Source organism: Saccoglossus kowalevskii, chromosome 2 (assembly GCF_978046115.1).
Source record: "Saccoglossus kowalevskii chromosome 2, keSacKowa6.1, whole genome shotgun sequence".
NCBI lineage: Eukaryota > Metazoa > Hemichordata > Enteropneusta > Harrimaniidae > Saccoglossus > Saccoglossus kowalevskii.
Window position 1 is genome coordinate 24659040 of NC_140642.1, and position 16558 is coordinate 24675597.

Genomic DNA, 16558 nt, shown 5'->3' on the forward strand with positions numbered 1-16558 from the left:
CTCCGAGGCTACCAATGTAATTTCGTGTTACGTTCTAACTCTGGCGGCTTTTTCAACATGGTTCGAGCAGAGCTATCGGTGGTGCACTGCACGCATAATCTTGGCTATAATATTTAATGTTGCTATTTTGGCGCGATGTGAAAATATGGAATGTCTCCCGAGTCTTTTTATACAAGTAAGTAAAAGTTAAAGCTGATTTACACTGCAAGTACACGAGCATTTGCTCCAGTAAATCTAAAATCAAAGTCCAAAGGACTGTGGCTCGACTTCATACTGATTTGCATACGTAAATAACGTCGTGGTCTCGATCGAGGTTCTTGTTTGACAGTCAAAGTTGGGGGATTTATTTTTTATTTTTGGAGAGTAAGTGGTTAGACTTGATTTTATTATTTGAATATTTCATAATTGACATAATATTGTGATTCCCATTTGTGAAATTTTGCATATATTTTTTCTTTTCACCAAGATAAATTTTGGCACTTTTGTTTTAACTTGTCGACTTGTGTTTTCGGTTTGCATCTCAATTTAACAGTTTTAAGCCTATATGTACAAAATTTGACAAAGAAAGGATTCGTTACTATTGGAATCAATAATAAAATGTGTTTCCAAAATAGTACATTATTTCATAGTTACTTAAAACGCCGTGATTTTTTTCTTATGAACATTTCTGGGAAAATAATTTATTGTGACCCTAACACTGTTTACAAGTATTATTGTAATGTCTTTCGGAATTTTAATTAATGAGTAGGCTATGGGAGGAGCCACTTCTGCTATTCTGCCGTAAATTCGCCCATCTGAAAAATTGCCCTCATGGCTGGTGGGCCCTTATTTGGGGTTCAAAATTTCAAAAAATGATCATCAAATATTTTTGGGGTACTTATTTTTTCATTGAATGCCAACATTTTTTTCTTGGCCGCCTGAAATTTTATTACAATGTCACCCAGCACATCTTTCTCCAAACAAATCACATAAACGAACCTCATGCGCCAAATACAATTATTTTTTTCATTTTATTAGTACCGAAAGTATATTTCAAAAGAAGTTGCAAATAAAAATTAACACAACTGCATTGCTTAGTAGCGAATGATCGCAGTAGCTCAATCCGGTCATGCTGCATTGCACAATTGTTGATAATTTTACCTAGTAATGATTATAATAAAATTATAATGTGAAAAAAATAAATTTGTTGAATTGTTATGAAATGCATATAAATTTCAATGTATTTCATCATCAGTGAATGAGTTTGGTCACATTTTAAACGCCATGTTTTGACCTGGGACGGTGTTCTTTGACCTGAGATCTCAAATCGCTAATAATAGGATTAACCAGTGAAAACGATAGATGATGCCAACGTGTTCAAATTACCATAACTCATTTAAATATGTTAATGTTATTGAACGCAGCAGAGAAAAAGATTTGACGATGTTGTTGTACGATCTTTTGGCTTGGATTTTGATGGGAAAGCGGCATGATTTGTTTTTAATAAAAAAAATAGATGTTTCAAAAAAATAAACTGAGCATTTAAAGAATAATTGTAAGAATAACATTGTTTACAGTGATAACAGCTCATTGTCGAAACAAAGCTTACCCATTCACGCTAGTCACAATAAACATACTCTTGAAATAGGCGTCAATTACTACGGTGAAACTTTTAGGCATTAGAAAAGATTAAAATAACTGTCGAAAAATTGCTCTGGGTGATTTCTTGGTCCCATTTTATTTTGTGAAAAACCCAAACTGCCGTTTAACAGGCGAATTTACGGCAGAATCCGGTACGATGCTGAATTTGATATGTCAAAAAAACCTATAAAGAAACAAGCTGCTCTTTGATTGGTTGGACTGTTAGGTTTAAGGGTTGGATAGGCAATTCACGACGTTCAATTACCCACCATAGACTCCGGTCAGTCAAAATGACTATTTTGAACTGTAGAGACGGAGAGATGAAATCTAGGTCAGGGGAAGCCCCATGACCCCAAGATTTTTTTCCCTTATGTCACAAACCATGTGCCCCAGGTAATGTGGTGACGTCACGCCACCTCACCTTGACCTTTACTCTTTCTTTATCTCCGCGTCGACGGGGATGAATCTAGCGGCTCTGCCTGGAAAGCCTGCCTTTTCCTGTCCGGGTTTCTGGCTTGGGTTGCTACCACGGCCAGCGGTAGCTGACACTGTGGCTGGTTGGATAAGTTTTTCTTATTTTTTTACCCCCGTGTTGATTTCCCCTTTTGTGTGTATAATTTTTCAGAACAAAGAAAATAAAACCCGGCAACACAATTCAACCACGTCGTTGGTTTTTTTGTGTCACCTTTTCCAACTGTATTTCGCTTCCCTCATGCATGGATAGATGTAATGATAGCACCAGAGGTTCGCTGCCGATTTTGTCTCCTTTTTTTTGAGGTGACTGTGCAGTGGTTATAATCAGAATTTACCAGCATAGAATCAGCATCCAAAATGCTATTTTTGCCGCGACTTTGTGCAGGGTTTGGGGGTTTTTGCCTTGAACTTGAAGGCGTGTGTTTTTCACTGGAGTTCTGAGGCCTGGGATGTTTTCCAGAGCCATGCAAAATCGCTGAGACTGACCGTGTCGCTTGTATTTTCACTGCAAGGTCGCACGTTCAGTAAAAATCGGCTCCCCATCGTTGTCAGTCCTAGCAGAGCAAATTTTTTTCTTTGGTCCTTGGAATACAATGTGGAGCTAACCGACACCACCTTCCAGGGGTGAGGAACAGTCTGGCAGACGCCCTTTCGTCTCCGTCTCTAGAACACTGAGTGGCAGATACCTCAGTGGGTAGCCTCCAGGCTGTTTTGACTGTGGGACGGTCCAAATATAGACCTGTTTGCCACAACCCGGAATGCCAAGCTCCCAATGTACATAACACTCCTGTCGACTCCAGGAGCCTTGGCCAGGGACGCCTTATCGATCCCGTGGGCCCACATAGATGCGTATCCCTTTCCTCCCTCCCCGCTAGTTCGCCGGGTACTGGAGAAAACTTTGACAGGTGCACACCTGCATATTGACACTGGTCGCACCCAATTGGCCAACCAAGGCCTAGTTTCCACTTCTGTTGGAAATGCTAGCCAAAACACCAGTAGTGCTTCCGGATTTACCGGAGATGCTGTCCCAACCGGACGGCGCACTATCAGCGAGCCCAGCAGTGTATCTCCTACACACATAGAGTGTGTCGTCCTTATGGACAATCAAGTTGTGCTTAAAGACACGAATCCAGTTTCTCGCCAAGAACCAAATCCCAGGACACGATCCTCAGTTGATCGTCATCCCCAAGCTGTCAAATATTGTCGGCCCGGAGGATCAGTAGGAATTGCTTCTCTGTCCGGTTCGAGCACTGAGTTGCTACGAAAGCCAAACTAGGGATTTGAGACGGGGTACCAAGCACGTGTTTTTGTGTTACGGCCAAGGCAGGCAGGATAGGCCGTCCTCCCCGACTTCCATCGCCAGGTGGATTACTGCAACTGTATTAGAGGTCTATAATACTTAACTTCCTCGACACAGAGTTTAAAAAGACATCAAGTGCGAGCGCATGAGGTCTGTGCCATTGCTAACTCACTAGCGCTAGCGTCAGGCGTCTCCCTCGAACAGATATTGAGGGCAGGCTTCTGGAGAAAGCAAAATGTCTTTATCAACTACTACCTAAGAGACACCTATAAATCCATTGAAGAGGGTCTTTTTAGGTTGGATCCCGTCGTTGCGCTTCAGACTCTGGTTGCTGACCCAGCCTGAACGACCACAAGGGTCCCCACGCATAGGCAATAAGTCGGTCTCAGCATCTTTGCGGACAGATTTCTCTACCGTCAGCATTCCTTGGAAGTTTCCAGGTCTCGGTCACGTGGTTCATGACGTAAGAGAAAAAAATCTTGGGGTCTTAGGGCTTCCCCTGACCTAGATTTTATTTCTCCGTCATTGGTAGAATCGCTAATTAATGCCTGCAGTTCAAAATAGTCATTTTGACTGACCGGAGTCTATGGTGGGTATGAACTATGTGAATAGGGGGGTTCGGAGAACCCTCTGCCTAAATTAAGCACAATATTGTATGTACATGTAGCTTTGCATTGACTCCACAATTGTTTTACTGTGTTATGTTCAACATGGATCCTAAGCATGGAATCCTATGCAGTGTGTGTGTAAAATACATCCTATAAACAAAGACACTGTGTGACAACCATGGCGCTTTCAACTCGATTTGTACTGTTTTCTTATAGATTGATGAATCAAGACTACTGATGTTGAATTTACAGGTTAAAAAATATGACAATTGTTCTCGATCACGATGGTTTCAAGAACAGCATCAGGAGGTATTGTTATCATTTAATTTGTGATATATCATATTTGAATTACATGTACATATAGGTCTTCATCCTTACGATAGTCTTGTCTACCAGAATATTTTTGTTCTATCACAAAGTGTTTTTATTCAAATAAATATCGACTTTGTTTTCTCATTGAGTTTATTGCGTTGAAATGCATTTTTACCTTATTTGTATCATCATAGATCAAGGCCAAGATTCTGTAAATGAATTAATTATTCACTGGGTTTTAATTTCGCAATTTTCGCTAATGAGTGAAATTCGCTAAATTAAATCTGTGTGAATATGTAAAATAACAATAAAACTCATCGTTTCTTTGACAAGTCCGTGAAATTAGAACACTGTGAATATGCAGGAAACATCAAAATAGTGAAAATAAATGGTTTTACACTGAATTAATGGAAAATGTCTGTCCTCTTCTGCTGACTTAGTCGACAGGGCAGAGCTCATATACTCATGTCCTTCTGTGTCAACTTGACTTCTTGAAAACGTTAAGTCCACATGCTTTGATACTTGTTATATATGTCTTTTTGGTTGACCTGTCTCAGATTTGTTTATTTTGTGAAGATATCATCAAATATTTTTGTAATTTTTGGTAAAAATTGCTTCTCAATTCTGTGTGATTGCTATGATATTTCATATGTACCGGGTAGACACCTTCAGTAGACCTTAGTCAGATTTGTTCTTTTCCCGAAGATATCCCTATTTTTAGCATATATTTTGTTCATTTTTGGTAAAAAATGCTATTTCAAGTTGACTTCTTGAAAACTACTTGCTCAATTGCTTTGACACTTTGTATGTAGGTACTGTGGTAGACCTATGTCAGATTTGTTCATGTGGTGAAGATATCTTCAATTCTCTATTTTAAGTGAATATTTTTGATAAAAAATGCTATTTTCGACTTCTTCTTCTTGAGAACTACCAACTCAATTGCTTTGATACTTGGTATGTAAGTAACTTGAGTGGACCTTGGTCTGATTTATTCATTCCATGACAATATCTTTAGCTCCGCTGTCGACTTTGTTGAGCGGAGCTTATCATATGAGTGATTGTCCGTCGTCGTCCGTGTCAATGTTTTACTTGTTCAACTTCTTCTTGAAAACTACAAGCCTGAATGCTTTGATACTTGGTGTATATGTACCTTTGGTAGATCTCTCTCAGATTTGTTCATTTCATGATGATATCTTCAATTCTCTAATTTTAGTGAATAAGTTTGTCATTTTTGGTAAAAAGTGATATTTTCGACTTCTTGTTAAAAACCGCAAATCCAATTGCTTTTATATTACATATATAGGTACTACATGTGGACCTCTCTCAGATTTGTTTATTTTGTAATGATATCTTTAATTCTCTAATTTGGGTGAATATTTTTGACATTTTTGGTAAAAAGTGATATTTTCGACTTCTTGTTGAAAACCGCAAGTTCAATTGCTTTGATATTACATACAGTCAAAACTCGTTAATACGAACTCGGTTACAACGAAATACCGGTTACAACGAACGAACACCGAAGTCCCGTTTGAAAATCCATTATCCCTATGGTAATTGACAACGCTTAGAACGAACTCGTTTATTACGAAAACCCGCTTAGTACGAAAGGATTTTCTCTGAAAAACAATGGTCTGTAACACCTATAGCGAACATTTCATTCGCTCAAACAGCTGCGAAATCCTAAAACGAACCGCCAAATACACGGTGTTACGCTTCCGCTGTTGGCAGTGGGCTTGAGCTGTGCAGCGTAAAATAAAAACAATGTAGCCATTCACTGGGCGTGAAAATCTTTTGTGTACGTGACTTCCAGTGTCTAGTCACTTTCGACGCCCTTGCTGCTCGAGTTTTTAATTTTAAGATTCACAATAAAAAAGTGTGAAGCATGGACGCTGTAAATTTTAGATAAATTACGGCGACTACGAGTGAGATGCCAGTTTCCGTCCTGACTTCAAAATGTCAACTCGTGTCAAACGGCGTGCCTTGTCGTTGGACTGTAAAGTCCAAATGATCAAAGCGATTGAGTCGGGCATTCGTCACGGCGATGTCTGTCGAAAATTTGATGTTAAACCCAGTACACTGTCAACGATTTTAAAGAAAAAAACTGATGTTTTGAAGATGTTCGAACACAACAAAATTGAGCCGTGCCGGAAGCGAATGCGGTTTTCAGCAGTCGACGACGTTGAGCAGGCATTGCTGAAATGGTTTACCAGTGCCCGTTCTATGAATGTCCCAATCAGCGGTCCTATCCTCCAGGCAAAGGCCGAAAATTTAGGACAGAGAATGAAGCATTCCGAATTCAACATTTGTATTTTCCATTTTAATATTATTTTAATAAACATGACAACGTTTATTTCAATACTATTTGTGTGTTTTTAATGCTTGGTCTAGTGTTTAAAATGGCGCCATAGTTTTGTTTACCCTGACTTATGGTAATTAGTTTGTTTCTGTAAAGCGCCCTCTAGTGGTGATCGGTTATTACGAACACCGGTTATAACGAATATATTCACCTGGGGCCTTGATATTCGCACTAACGAGGTTTGACTGTATTTTGGTATGACATGTGGACCTCTCTCAGATTTGTTCATTTTGTAATGATATCTTTAATTCTCTAATTTTGGAGAACATTTTTGTCATTTTTGGTAAAAAGTGATATTTTCGACTTCTTGTTGAAAACCGCAAGTCCAATTGCTTTGATATTACATATATAGGTACTACATGTGGTTCTAACTCAGATTTGTTCATTTCATGATGATATCTTCAATTCTCTATTTTTGTAATTTTTGGTAAAAGGTGATATTTTCCACTTCTTGTTGAAAACCACAAGTCTGATTGTTTTGATACTATACATTTTGTTCATTTTCTAATGATATCTTCTGTTCATTAATTGAAATGTGCATTGCTAACAGCGGAGCTATCTCAGCCGAGAGGCTGCTTGTATTACCCCCCCCCCCCCCCCCCGGTACATATATACGTACTACATGTAGGCTTCTTTCAGATTTGTCCCGTTGCTTTATATATATATATATATATTGTTCATTTTCTAATGATATCTTCTGTTCTTTAATTGTAATGTGCATTGCTAACAGCGGAGCTGTCTCAGCCGAGAGGCTGCTTGTTTATTCTCTATTTTAAGTGAATATTTTTTTCATTTTTAATAGAAAATGTTATTTTCAACTTTTTCTTGAAAAATACCAGCTTTATTACTTTGATACTTGGTATGGTTTGTAACAAGTTGATAGAAATTGCACTTAATATAGTAACAACAATATAAACTACCATAGCTATGATTTAGAACATTGTGATAAGTGTATATACAGGCTACTTATGAAGCAAATACATGTGTATTACTGTGATTGATTAACTTCACTGCTGGTTTATTTCGAGTAATGGCTGCCTTACATTGTAGCTCTGAGTTTATAATGAACTGGACTTGTATGTATGAAATTATTTACACCCATGATTCAACAACTATCAAATAATTGCAAGCAAGTTCTTATTTCATTTTTACATCAACAAAAAATTATTAAAAAAGTAAGTGCTCAAAGCAATGAGTGACTAGAAATTTGGTAACTACCGTATGAAATTGTACACAATGTATCGAAGTTGTAAAGTGCACTAAGCTAAGAACATGTGTTAAATTTCCCGGTCAAATCCAGACAGCTTGACTTCCTGTTAGAAAGGCACTTTCTTTGTTTCTTTGTTTGTTTCTTTGTTTCAGACCTAGTAAGTGTGAATTACCAATCCATGCAAACGAAAAACAACTTCACAATTTTGGTTGAGCGATGATCACATGGGCACAGTCATATACTGGTACCGTATTTCGTTTGATCTCCGATGTACATGTACTGCCATAGTTGGTATGATGCAAAGCGACTTATCTAAAAGTCTGATAGCTTCTAACTAAACGACGTCATGGCCAATTAAAACAAGAAAATTTAGTGAACGCAGTACACCAAAAAGCTTATGGCGTCTGGAGGCAAAAGAAAAACGCACGAGACAAAACAATGCCATTTCAATAAACTACCAATCAAAGGAATTTACATTTATCATTTCTTGTTAATATTCATTCCCAGTTTTATGTTCGTTACACAGCAATGATTTTTGTACCTACAAAGCATCAAAGGCATACTGCGTCCGGTGTTTTGATTAACTGTCGCGTGAGCGAGTATGTAATTTTATTGCGTCTGCAGCGGTCACTGGAGTGTCTAGGAAAGTGTCTGGGGATATTGCTAAGTCCCTCGGTAATTACCTACCGGGTGCGGAAGTTAGGTGTATGTAAATATTATGCGCATGCTGTAAATTCTTTCTAAATGTAATGTTGTTGACATTAAATGTGGAAAACAGATAGTTCTCATTCTAAAAAAACGATTACAGACCACTATATATTTTTGCTTTTTTTTACCTCTCAGTCTCACGAATTCATCGCGTGAGAAAGGACCGCCTTAATGTGTTAGTTTGTGCATCGTTTGACAGGAGGTCACATTAACATCCAATCAAAACGCCGCTTTCACGCACTTCTATTGCAACATATTGCGGAGTGTTTGAGCACAACTTTTGGTACAGTTGGCAAAACAAATCTCGGTTGTACGATTAAAAACAAGATTGTTTAAAATACATTTATCCCGGATTAATCGTAACTCTCGACTGAACGATGAGGCCAGTTACTTTCAAATAATTGAGTATGAATTATCTCTCGCCTCTCGTGCTAGGCATACAGTCCCGAAAGCTGGCCACCGGATACTCGTTTACCAAGTCTGACACTGATAACCGCTGCCGGGGTGGTTTCCTGACATCATTTCTCGAGTCTGGCACATACCTGTGATAAACACTTTTGTTTTTACGGTATAAATATAGGACCAATATAGTTGATGAATCACTCTTTCTCGCATCGTGATGCACAACGCCACTCGACAATGAATTCTATTACAAATTATTTTGCCAAACGTCCTACAGAAGATAATCCAGGCACTCCACCGCCTAATGTGGACGATGTTTGAACTCCAGGAATTTTTCTTAATTATTTTACCGTGATATCATGCACACTATTTTGTTTTAATTTTTCATAAAATTTTGATAATATACTTTTTTTTTTAAATCACTAACCTGACAGTTGTATTGAAAACTGTAATAATAAATTTTCATGTCAAGTACAAAAAAATGTGTTTATCACTGCTTGTTTATTTTGTATATAAAGTTTACATTTACATGAATAAATCACCTGGTTCTTCATCAGTATATGTCTTGTTCCATTTTGTTGACAATCCTTCTAAAAAAATTCCTGTTCCAATTAACACTCAACCAGAAGTTATATATTTCTGATGCCCCACATTCCACAAACCAAAAAGGTGCAAATAAAAAAAAATCATACTTGTTTGACCCTATGACCCTTGAATAGGAGCCACTTGCAACAAATTGTGCTAAATGTATTCTAATTTTGGGGCCATGAAGAATTGAAATGTTGCAAAAAGGACGCCTAAATTAGGGTATCTACGGTAGTTAATATTATTATGTTTAATATTGTTATTTGTATTTCATAGGATGTATTGTCACTCCTTGGAAATATTGTATATCAATATCTGACACAGTATGCTAACAGAGTTAAAAAGCATAGAAAAGACAAGTATGTACCAAAACCTAAACATATCACAGGTAGTTATTTTTATTTTTGCATTGGATTGGATTTTGAAGAACATTTGTTCATCAATATGATACATGTAGCTTGGGGTTTGTACATAACTCCTCGCGAAAATCAAAGTTGTTGGGGCTGAACACTTAGTTTGATCATTCTGGGGTACTTTGAATTTTTATTATATTACATTACATTATATTACATATATGCAATATACATCTTGTATACCGGTATATCACATGACTATGGTACTTATTATTCACATTTATGTAATGCTTAGTGTGGAATATGAACAGCTGTTATGATAGGGTGCACTAAACATCATGATATGATAATAACTGGTAATAATATCAACTGAAAATTTATAGAATGGTAACATTTCCACTGATATAATCATGGGTTACTGTGGAATACTTTATTTTCGCTGCAATTTATTTTCGCTGAAAAAGTTTTTTGGGCATTTTGTATGGAACTTATTTTCACTGATTTTTGATGAGTTTAATGTGAAATATAGGAAAAAAAGTATATTCGCTGGATTTTATTTTCACGGAATCATCCCTTCAGTGAAAATAGCGAAAATAAATTCCAAGCGAAAATAAAGTATTTTACAGTATATTATCCACACATCATGTAAATTTATTCGAGCATAATGAAGAAAGGGGTGATTGCACTTTCATCTGTGTGGCAACTATCTGTTGATACAGCACATACAGAGAACATACAACTGTCATCCAGGGTATAGAAAATTAACATAATCAGATTAGTAGTGTGCTATATTTATCAGCTAATCAACATCATGTACTATGTTCACATTACGAGATCTCTGCACGTGCTGAACTTTTTAATCCTTTGTGTTTGTAGAGGGATTACAGCAGTTGCGTTCATGTTATTCGGGAGCCACTAATCATGCCCTCATTCGTTGATCTGTTATTTGGAAAACAATACACATATGATAATAATAGTACATGTAATTGCTATACTGAAATTATATCCATTGATTGTTATGGTATTTATTACAAGTCATCGTGTACATGAAGATTCGAAAAACAATTATTTTTTCACATAAATGTAGCATAATGAAATAGTGGTTGCAGCAGCACATAAATATGCGTCGCTGACGATGGTTTGCATTCATTTCCTTCATTACTACGGTATCCGACCATATACCGGATTCTACCGTAAATTCGCCCATCCGAAAAATCGCCCTGGGTGGTTTCACGGCTGGTGGGCCCTTATTTGGGGTTAAAATTTTCAAAAATTATCATCAAATATTTTTAGAGGGCTTTGTTTTCATTGGAAAATCCACCTACACCGACTTTCAACACTGGCAGTTGGAGAACCCAAACCCAACGAAAGAAACTAAAATTGTATACATTTTTTTTTCTAACTGGATTAATAAGTAGACCGCACATCATTTTCCAAAAAAATCTCATAAACGAACCTTGTGCGCCAAATACAATTATTTTGTTTCATTTTATTAATAACGAAAGTATATTCTAAAAGAAGTTTCAAAAAACAACGAACACAACTGCATTGCTTAGTAGCGAATGATCGTGGTAGCGCAATCCGGTCATGCTGCGTTTTGCAATTGTTGATTATTACCTAGTAATGATTATAATAACGTGCAAAAAATAAATTCGTTAAATTGTTATGAAATGCAAAAAAATTTCAACTTATTTCATCGTAAGCGAATGATTCCGATCACATTTTCAACGCTCGATGCTGTAGAAATGAACATCCGCCATGTTTTGACCTGACCTGACAGGTCAAATCGATAATTAACCAATGAAAACGATGGATGATGCCAACGTGTTCAAATTACCATAATGCATTTAAATGTTATTTTAATGTTATTGAACCCAGCATGGAAGAGATTTGCCGATGTTGTTGTACAATTTTTTGGCTTGGATTTTGATAGCAAAGCGGCATGATTTGTTTTTAAATAAAAAAAAATAGTTGTTTTCAAAAGATAAACTGAGCATTTGAAAAATAATTTAACATTATTTACAGCAATAACTCATTGTCGAAACGAAACTAACCCATTCACGCAAGTCGCAATAAACATCAATACTCTTGAATAGTCGTCAATGACTACGGCATCAGAAAAGATTAAAATAACACCTTAAAAAACTGCCGAAAAATCGCCCTGGGCGGTTTCTAGGTCCCAATTTATTTTTTTTTAAACCCAAACTGCGGTTTAACGGCCCTGGGCGAATTTACGGCAGAATCCGGTACTAGTATATCTGCATTTCCTGTCATTGTCATTTCATACTAGAATGAATCAGCATATGTTCTCATAAATTTACCACCAAGGGCGTGATTTCGGCTCATGCGTTCAGACACTATAGCTACCCACATACCATACAAGAAAAATCAAACATCACTAGGTAGTACTATTACTAGCACCCAAGAAATAATAGGAAGGTATTACCAACAAGTGATATTTGGTTTTTACCTCAATTGTGTTCTGGTTTTTTTTGTAGGGTCATCAGTTGCAGTGTTTTACCACTTCATAAGAAGGACAACTCACAATATATGCATGATGCCCCAAGAAATTATAGATAAGAAAAAAATGAAGAAAAAACCTGGTATGTCTGTAACAACATTGTCATTTTATGTAGAATGTCTTGTTCAGAATAATAATAATTTCAAGATGCACTGAATGTAATGAAATTGTTAATTTATTTATACTTTTCCCCCCCGTTTTTATTTTTAGTCTATGATAAGTATCATTTAATGCCACACAAACTAGTTGCAAGAATATATAAAATTGAAGATACTTGTCAAGACATTGGTGTTATGGAATCTGTTAGATCTGAGGTACCAGACGAACATGTTTCTGTCAGTAATTATTTCAACAAAGAAATCACTGTTACAATATCAGCACAGAAAAAAAAATCAAAACTAAAAAACATGTAAGTGTCATCTGAGTTCCTGGGCTCATCTTTACCTATTTTCAGTCAAAAACAGTAAAAAGATAAAATTAGCTATACCGGTAATTATATATACACATTTTGTTTCTCTGTTAATTTAAAATGGTCAATTGACAGCATATTTTATTATTGTTTCTGAGCCTATTTCAACCTCTTGTTAAAAACCACAAGTCTGATTGCTTTAATATTATACATATTGTTCATTTTCTAATGATATCTTAAGTTCTTAATTGAAATATGCATTTCTCACAGCGGAGCTATCTCAACCGATAGGCTGCTTGTTTATTAAATGAATATTGTGCGATCTAGAATTGATTTTCTTCTTGTCATATCCACACTATGCAAAGATGAGGATTCAAGGTCATAATTATTTTATTTTGTTCGAGAAGCTAGTTTGAATCATTTATTCTCATTTTTTTCTTCCCTCCATTTACCTTGGATGTCTGACTTTGATTTCGTTGATTTCCAGTTTAGCTGAAATGCTCTAAAACATTCTATATATTGAGAGCACACTGAGTTTCACTTAAAATATAATATAGTCAATTACTTTCTAATGTTTTATTTCAGAGTGAAACGTTCTCAGGAAAGCAATTTAGTAAAACAATCATCTGGTGCTGGATTTATAGCTGATGAGAAGCATGAAGAAGAACCAATGGACATTGAGTCTGATGCTGAAGTATCAGAATTTCCATCAGATCATTCTATTGTTTCTACGGAGAGGAATTGCATCAAGACGAATGAGTATCCACCTGACAAAATTTGTGATGTTAACAAGGAATCAGTAGAACAAATCTGTGTGAACAGGTTAAGACGCAAGTTTGCTCATTCAAAAAACGGGGTATCCAAAATAGCAAATTCTAAATGCAAGATGCCACACATAGAAATTAACAAAACAAAGGAAAGTATGTGTAGCCAACAGGAAACTAACAAAACATTGGAAACACATAAGCAGGGAACAAAATCAAAATTGGTGTCTGTTGAAAGAAACAAGAAAGATGTTGGTGTGATAGACACTGAGGTGTTACCCACTACAATAGAGAAAGCATACAGTGTAGGATCAAGGGATGTGATTTCATCCAGTATTCAAGATGTTGAGGAATCAACAATCACTGGAACCTCTGTTGACAAACATCTTGTCTCAAGTGATAACAATGAGTCCTGCTCTGATGCTGTTTGCACGACTGGACATGAAGATTTTGATGAATCAGATTCACTGTCTGACTCTACAATGTTGCCTCCTTGTAGTTCCTTAAAAATATGCAGCGGTAGCTCCGCTGGTGAAACTTCTCTTCAAAACAGTTTCCAACCTGCTTATCGCAACATCAAGCCAAAGCCAAGCAACAAAGCCAGTTATCAGGAGTTGTTATCCTTCATGAATAGTGATACAGAGGAAAACGATTCAGAGAGTAGTTTCAAAACATTAGCCAATGCTGATTGCAAACAGTCAAGGTTGAAACTACGAAGAATTAAGAAAACAACTACCAAAGAAGATGTAGATGTAGTCACAAGCAGAAAGAGAAAGAAATCAAACTATTTCAAGTTTCCACAGAAGAAAACTAGGATTGATAGAGATGGTTGTAGTCATGAGAATGTCAGTTTAGTTGCAAATTGCAGTCGTGTGTTCAAGAAAAAAGCCAACATACCTTCATCCAGTATACCAGCTGATAGTTACAGTGATGCAAGTGGTACCGATCAGGCTGAAGATTTCAGTGTGGATAATAAATGTATAGTTTTATCTGATGTTGATTCAGAGGACTCCAGTGTAGATAGGCAACTTTATAAACAGAAACTGGAACTATCGATTCAAAAAATAAGGTATTTTGTTGTTCAGTAAACCTTGTCTGCACCTTCTAATAGAGATGTCAAAAACAATATGTTTTTGTCACAGTTAGCTGGCATGTGTGATCTGTGGTGTAGAATAAATGAGGAAGTTGTACATCGTGTTGTAATAGAGATGTTCTTCTGATCATAATGAATAAAAAATTTGGTGAAGAACGAGCATGTCTTTGATGATCAAGATGATGATCATATTGCGCTCCATAAAGTTGGTACTTATTCGTCAGCTGAGGCTATTCCAAACACCCTCCTTTCTCTGTATTTTCGGGTCACTATTTATCACTGGTTTTCAAAAAATAGAAAAAATATGCTTTCAGATACAAATTATTTTGGAAAAATACCTCTTAATAGCTCCGTTGTCATCATAGATGACAGAGGGGAGCTTATGGAGTTCATATAGACAATTGTCTGTCTGTCATCTATCAACAATTGCATTTTAACTCAATTGCTTTGATACTTGGTATACAGGTACCTTGGGTGGGCCTCAGTCTGATTTGTTCATTTCATGCAGATACATGTATAACCAATTCTCAATTTTTACAAATATTTTTGGTAATAAATGATAATTTTGAATTCTTCTTGAACACTACCAATATTTGAGATTTACATTATTTTTGTAAATTTCCACTGTTACATCTCTAATGTTGTTGCTAGGGATGTAGTTCAGCTAAATGAAGAAGAGATGACCTACTTGGTGAACAAAAACGAAGGGTATCTCAGGAAGATATTTCAGGGGAAGGTAATGTTGATGTTTTAAATTTCTATGTGTATAGAAATTTAAATTTAATTAATTAATTCAATCAAATGTTTTTCAAAATCTAGAAATATCTCTTATTAGCCTTAGATGGATTTTTGGATGGATTTTTTTTTTTCCCAACTCCAATCCAAGATGACTGATTGGCAGCCATTTTGTCAATATAGTCATTATGGATTCGCACACTCTGTACATAACATTTAGTTCACAGCATAAAAAAGGCATGTAAATTTGTCATACAAGTACAAGAAGAGAGTGGCTGTGACATTTTAAATGTCTTGTTTTAACACGATTTGAGCTCAAGTTTTAAATTAAAAAAAAAAACTAAAATATAAGACATTTTTTAACAAGGTCTTGAAAAGGTCTGAAAAAAAAATTTAAACTTTGATTCAACTATTGCCTGGTTTGTGCATGTTTAATTTTGATTTTGGTGAAAAAATGCAAAAATACACAATTTTGATTAATTAAGGAAAACAAGAATATACTCACAGATATCAATGAAAGTGGATCTGCTTTGTATTGTAGATTTACAGTTGGAGACATGAAGACTACAAAACTGGAGGTATCAGAAGAAGTAAGTACATGTATAAACGTGATGGCTATGAAAGTTTACATCATACCCAACAAGTCGTAGCTTTATCACGATTTGTAGTCTACCAAGGCTAGTCACATTTCATGGGCAGTTATAGTCTTTAGATTGTGACCATTTTGGTCAGCATGAATATTCAAATTAATCAATGGCAATTGAAAAAAATATCTAGGTAGTTGGTGACTGGGACAAAATCTGACTGGCAACAAATTCCCCTCAACATAAAAAAAGATTATACAGCTTCTCAACTCTTGGTGGCACACTTCTACCCACAATTCAACCCTTAATTGTACCTATGCTTTTCATTATCCACTGTATTTAATTTGTGAACTATGAAAAGGCGTGCATGAGGCTGAGTGATAAATCACACAGTTTGCAGTCGCATAATGTAATGTGTTTGAGAGTGGATCTCAATGTGTCAGCCGATAAGATTTGAACATTTTTGGTGTTTCTGCGTATTTTAATGTAATTGTAAAACATACATTTGTAATCAATTCTGGTGA

At 36.1% G+C, this 16558-nt stretch overlaps 1 protein-coding gene across 1 annotated transcript in view; it reads left to right on the plus strand.

Moving 5' to 3' along the window:
- LOC102804915 (uncharacterized) overlaps nucleotides 1–16558 on the plus strand; it is an 18590-nt gene continuing 2032 nt past the window's right edge. Inside the window, exons 1-8 of the mRNA XM_085493440.1 lie at nucleotides 1–175; nucleotides 4219–4311; nucleotides 9852–9963; nucleotides 12427–12531; nucleotides 12660–12858; nucleotides 13444–14691; nucleotides 15367–15451; nucleotides 15992–16040. Coding sequence (XP_085349566.1) covers nucleotides 146–175; nucleotides 4219–4311; nucleotides 9852–9963; nucleotides 12427–12531; nucleotides 12660–12858; nucleotides 13444–14691; nucleotides 15367–15451; nucleotides 15992–16040 — 1921 coding nt within the window. The 5' untranslated portion in view covers nucleotides 1–145. The remainder of the gene's footprint in view (nucleotides 176–4218; nucleotides 4312–9851; nucleotides 9964–12426; nucleotides 12532–12659; nucleotides 12859–13443; nucleotides 14692–15366; nucleotides 15452–15991; nucleotides 16041–16558) is intronic.